Source organism: Neopelma chrysocephalum, unplaced genomic scaffold (assembly GCF_003984885.1).
Source record: "Neopelma chrysocephalum unplaced genomic scaffold, ASM398488v2 Primary Assembly neopelma1_117524, whole genome shotgun sequence".
Taxonomy (NCBI): Eukaryota; Metazoa; Chordata; class Aves; order Passeriformes; family Pipridae; genus Neopelma; species Neopelma chrysocephalum.
Window position 1 is genome coordinate 1 of NW_020929121.1, and position 5,693 is coordinate 5,693.

A 5,693-nucleotide genomic window follows, 5' to 3' on the forward strand; every position below is an offset into this window, starting at 1 on the left:
GATGGACCTTATGGGTCCCTTCCCACTCAGGATATCCCAGGATTCTAAGCTCTTTCCCTAATTGAAATGACTTCTCAGGTACCTTGGCTGTGAGCATCTGCCAGACAGTGGAGAAGGAAAGTTGTTCACCTGTGTGTGTGTCTGTTCTTTAGGACTCCCACCATTCTGACATGGGGTGGGGTGGCCGGTGTTGGGGTGATTTGGGCCACAGACTGGAAGCTGATCCTGCAGTACGTTCCCTACGTCGGCGGCAAGTACAAAACTGAAGACTGAGCTTCCCTCTAATGGTAAGTTTTGTTTGTGCATCTCTTGGCTTAAGTAATAGAATCATAAAATCACAGAATCCCAGACTGGTTTGGGTTGGAAGGACCTTAAAGTCCATCCAATTCCAGCCCCTATCATGGGCAGGGACACCTTCCACTAGACCAGAGTGCTCCAAGCCCCGTCCAAGCTGGCCTGGAACACTTGAACACAATAATCCTGACAGCTGATGTTCCCTGTTTGTCTGGGGCACAATCATAATGTTGCTCCAAAACTGTGCAATTTTTTTTGTTCAGAACTTTTTTCTTAATGGGGCTTCACATAATGCCAGAAGGATGATATACTAATAGGAATATGTTTGTCAAGTGATTATTTTGCAAATAGTGGGTTTCCACAATGTAATGTGGTTCTTGAGAGGTCAAATCAGGTTCTCTCTGGTCATTTGGAACTTTGACAGATCTGTTACTTCTGTTCCTGGGGAGAAGGGCTACAAGCTCTGGATTAGTTTTGTGATTAGGCAAATTCAGACTCCTTTCTGCTTCTTTTAACTGTTATTGAAAGTAAATTGAATGTTCAGAGCTGGTTACTATATTCCACAAATTCCTTGGAAGATTGGCTTTCTCAAGGTTTTGGTTATTTTCCTTCTTTAATTGCATATCAGAAGTGCTGTTTTGAATGTTCTGGAAGTGTCAGCCTCCCTAAAGCTGGAGCACCAATTAGGCAGACCTTCTGTTGGGCCTCTCCATGCATATTTGTTGCAGTAGGCAAGCTCAGGATTTTTTTATTCCTTGCTGCAGGTAGAAGGGAGTCAGGAAGGTTTTTCCCTGGCATTAAAGGATGCCGAGGGGAAGAGGTCCAGAGAAAACTCTGTACACCTCAGAACTTGTTTCTTCTGGTCAGAATAACGACATCTAAATGTTGATCAATGAAAGTGAGTTACTTGCATTCCAGCTGCATGGTATTTTATAGGGAAAACAGCCAGTCAGGAAGGTACTTTAAGCCTCTTTTCCCAGCTATACTTATTGCAGTTTAAACAAGTTAAACAGCTGCAGTTTAAACAATTTACTGTGTCTTCCCTGTTTGAAAACTTTGTATTGCACAGATCCTTCTGTAAGCAAAGGAGGAAGGAGCCTTTTCATGAATGTCAGCCACACTGGAAGCACCTTGGGTGATCAGAGATGTTTACAGACAAGTCACAGAGTCCCAGAATGATTTGGGTTGGGAGGGACCTTAAAGACCATCCAATTCCAACCCCCTGCCATGGGCAGGGACACCTTCCACTAGACCAGGTTGCTCCAAGCCCCATCCAACCTGGATGGGGAAAAGTTCTAAGTGGGAAAGCTCTCAAGTTATGTAGAGTCAATTAAATTACCTTGTAAAGAGCTTCCTTTACTTAAAAATTCTCTTAGGCAGTAGTAGGAACACGAGTCCATTCCTGAGCCAACAGTGTGGGGTTTCTGATTTGAAGAAAGAGCTTTGTTTGTAACTCCTCTGGAAAGAGGAGCAGAGAAAGGGAATGCATCTGTGGTGGCCTGTGATCCCTTCCAAAGGGTCTCCGGGCTTGCACACCTGCATCTGCTGTGCCTGGATCAGCTCCTGCACCAGAAACTTCTTACCTGGGTGCTGGAGGCTTTTGAAATCTGTTCTGTTGGCTGCTGTGGCCCTGGGCAGGAAGCTCTGCTTAACAAGTGCTTTGTGTTTGTTGTAGGAAACGTGTTGCTGGAGAGAGTGTTTGGAGCCATCCGTCCACCAAGACCCTGCTTTGAGGTGACCCTGCAGTGCCCACTGCAGATCCTGCTGCAGGCTGTGCTGGGAGCAAATTTACCTTCACTGACCACGTCCTCTGATGGCTTTCCCAGCAGATCTTGCACTCATGGGAGTAATTTATAAACCTGGTGTACACAATAAACCAAGGGAATGATATTTTGGGGTTTTTTTGTTTGGTTGGTTGGGTTGGTTTTTGTTTTTTTTTTAAGTATTACCTTCTTAAGAGCAGGCTCCTGGTTTGCTTTTGCATTATAAAATCATGGAATCCCAGAATGGTTTGGGTGAAAAGGGACCTTAAAGCTCATCCAGTTCCACCTCCTGCCATGGGCAGGGACACCTTCCACTAGCCCAGGTTGCTCCTTTGATCCAACCTGGCCTTGGACACTTCCAGGGCTGGGGCAGCCACAGCTGCTCTGGGCAGCCTGTTATGTCTTCAGTTTGTTTGACTGCATGTCCTAAGGCAGGTCTGCCATGTGTTTGCCTCTTTCCATGTGCAGGTTCCCTGGGAATCAACCAGTGGCTGCTGAGTTTGGTGATTTATTTATATAATTTCTAGTTCTTGAACTCCTCTTAGTGATGTCTTGATTTTAAGCCCTCATTCCTTAATCACTGTGGCCTCATGCACGCAGTTAACTTTTCATAGCCAATATTCCAGAGTTTCCTGGTAACAGATTCCTGGCATTTGATTTAATAGAAAGGTTTTGGGTTTTTAACATCAATTCATGGGCCATTTTAACTGTCTGATTGGGCACACACTGTGTTTTAGCTTTTCTGGCTTAGTCTGGGGGCTTGAGGAAGGCAGTCCCCAAACCCTGGGAGCCTTTCCCTGTACCAGGGTGAAAACCAGGGCTTCAGAGAGCAGCTCAGGTCCTCCTTAATGTGTGGTTTGAGTAGGAAAAGCATCTGTATCCTTGCTTCATAGGTCTGTTTATTTGTCAGCATAAATTGAGGATGAAACGACCCCCTGTCACAGCCTTTTAGATGACAAAGATTTTAGCTGTTGGAAAAAGGAAGAAGAAGGATTATTCTTGCTCTGGTCTCTGCCACTCACACACAGTAGATGACTCAGACTCAGAGGGGAAAAGTTCATCCCTTTTCATGAAGACCAGAATTTGCAAACAAACTTATTTCTCTGTGAGAACAGTCACTGTTTTCTCTCTATTCAGTACCAAATTTCACCTTGTTATAATTTTTGGCTGTAATGCAAGGTTTGCATATCTTTAAGGGGAAATTCCAGTCGTAGCTGTACTGCCTGTGTGTCACCCTCAGGGCTGGAGGCTTCTGAGGGATGTTTTTAGGGAAAACTGTTGGAAAATCTGCAGAGCAGTGGCACTTGAACCAGGAGTGTACAGACCTTGCATTTGTTTGGGGATTGTTCAGCTGTTTGTGTTTCCTGCAGCAGTTCCAATGATGGCTTTATTGCTAATTAACCCTAGGATTAGTGTGTAACTGATTTAATTGCTGCATTTCATCTTTCACAAGAGCAGGAAATACTCTGTTACAAATACCTCCTGCATTCCTGGGCAAGTTTCTGTTAAAACTCTAATTACTGCTCAAGTGGCTTGGGTGGTCTTTCTAATGTTTAATATCCCAGCAATGCCTGTTTTCCAACAGTTAATTATTTTCATAGTGAACTACTGAATGCCACATGCATTAGAGGAACAAACTTAAAAGACAATGACTGACAGAAGGGGGAAAAGGGGGAACAGCTTCTCCTTCCAAACCTGGGAGAGGGCACAGAGGTGGCCAAACTCATGGATCGTGAACTCCGTGGCCAGTCCTGCTCTGGAATAAGCTCCTCGGTTGGCTCTGGGATATTTGACTGCAGAGTAGGGAGCTTCAAACCAGGGCTAAATAAAGTGTTTTTCTGTCAGGATACCCTGTCACTTCCTTCCATGCAACAGATTTTGTTGTTTTTTTAGATTATCTGCTTATCCTGGAGCAACATGGACACTGGCAGCTGAATCCGCTTTCAGCTGGTGGCAATACCTACAAAGACCTCATCTCCTGTACCTTGGCATTGTTCCCAAAACAATACTGGAATATTTTCCCTTGGGCTCAGGAGTTCATCTCTACCCAAACATTTCACAAAGGCTGTCACAGAATAGTCTGAATTGGGAGGGACCCCCAGGGATCATCTAATCCAGCTCCTGAGTGGCCCCTACAGGGATCAAACCCACACCCTTGGTGTTATTAGCACTGGGCTCTAACCACACACAGTCCTAAAAAAGGTTTCCCCTTCCACAAGCTGGTGCCTACTGCCAGTAAAACTGATTTTCTAACTCCTGATACCCCAAGTTCGAGGCCCAGAGGACATTTCAGGGATCCCCCTTCCCCATCTCCCCCCCCAGCCCCATCTGCTCCCAGATCTGCCAGTTCCTTCTTAGAAATGCCCCTGAAGGGAATTTCAGGTGCCTCAGTTTCCCTCCTACACTCACTTTTATGCTTCATTTTCAGTCAAGCAGCTGTATTTCAGTACAAGTTTTTGGTTAGAACAGTATGAGTTGGGCTGGGTTGTGAAGTTTTGGGGTGGTTTTTCCAAAAAAGACGATTTATGCATTACAGAAAACAGTGTAGGTTTGATCAATACTGGGAACTGGAACTTTTCTGATTTCTTCGTGCAAGATTGCAGGAAATAACACCAATAGCAGAGCGAGGTGTTCCTTAAGTGTGAGCCCAGAGGAGACAATGTTACACCACCAAGCCCCAAACCAATCCCTGGGGAGCTGGAATGCCTTGAGGGCAATGGGAAGCTCAGCACTGATCATAAGTCTCTCTGAACAAAGCAAATGTAACCCAGCACCTCCAGGCACACCCAGCTCTTGGGAGTTATTTGCAGTTTCTACCCCTGAGTCTGGACAACTTGAACCCCATTGTGGGGGTCTTGGGGTTCCCTCTCATCTGCAACACGTCTCACATCCATCCACTCCTGCTTTCCAAATGAGGGAGTTTGAAACCAATGAGTGACCCCTGATATAAAAAGGAAAAAAGATAATAAGTAATAACCAACTGTGTGGAGTTTGACAATGGTAAGTGACAGATCCTGCCCCTGGGATGGGCAGCCCCGGATGCAGGGATAGACTGGGGAATGAGAGGCTGGAGAGCAGCACCACAGGAAGGGACCTGGGGGTCCTGGTCAGTGGCCAGTTGGATCTGAGTCAGCAGAGTGTCCTGGCAGCCCAAAGGGCCACCGTGTCCTGGGGGGCATCAGGCCCAGCATCGCCGGCCAGGCCAGGGAGGGGATTGTCCCACCCTGCTCTGACCTGGGGCGGCCTCACCTCGAGTCCTGGGGGCTGTTTGGGGGCCACAGTGTCAGAGGGATCTGAAGCTGTTGGAGAGTGTCCAAAGGAGGGACACAGAGATGAGGAAGGGTCTGGAGGGGAAGGGTCTGAGGAGCAGCTGAGGGCACTGGGCTGGTTCAGCTGGAGCAGAGGAGACTGAGGGGAGACTCCTCGGGGGCTGCAGCTCCTCCCCAGGGGAGGCGGAGGGGCAGGCGCTGAGCTCTGCTCTGGGACCAGGGACAGGAGCCAGGGAAGGGCTGGAGCTGTGCCAGGGGGGTTGGGATGGATCTCAGGGAAAGGTTCTTCCCCCAGAGGGTGCTGGGGCACTGCCCAGGCTCCCCAGGGCAGTGGGCACGGCCCCAAGGCTGCCAGAGCTCCAGGAGC

The 5,693-nt window shown here is 47.5% G+C and overlaps 1 protein-coding gene across 1 annotated transcript; it reads left to right on the forward strand.

The window, feature by feature from the left end:
• Positions 1 to 93: 93 nt before the first annotated feature.
• Positions 94 to 2,184, forward strand: LOC113962185 (cytochrome b-c1 complex subunit 10; the record flags this gene model as incomplete). The annotated part of the gene is made up of 2 exons (XM_027672980.1): positions 94 to 287; positions 1,970 to 2,184. A coding segment is annotated over one exon (180 nt), but the record flags the coding sequence as incomplete, so codon positions are not given.
• Positions 2,185 to 5,693: the final 3,509 nt, after the last annotated feature.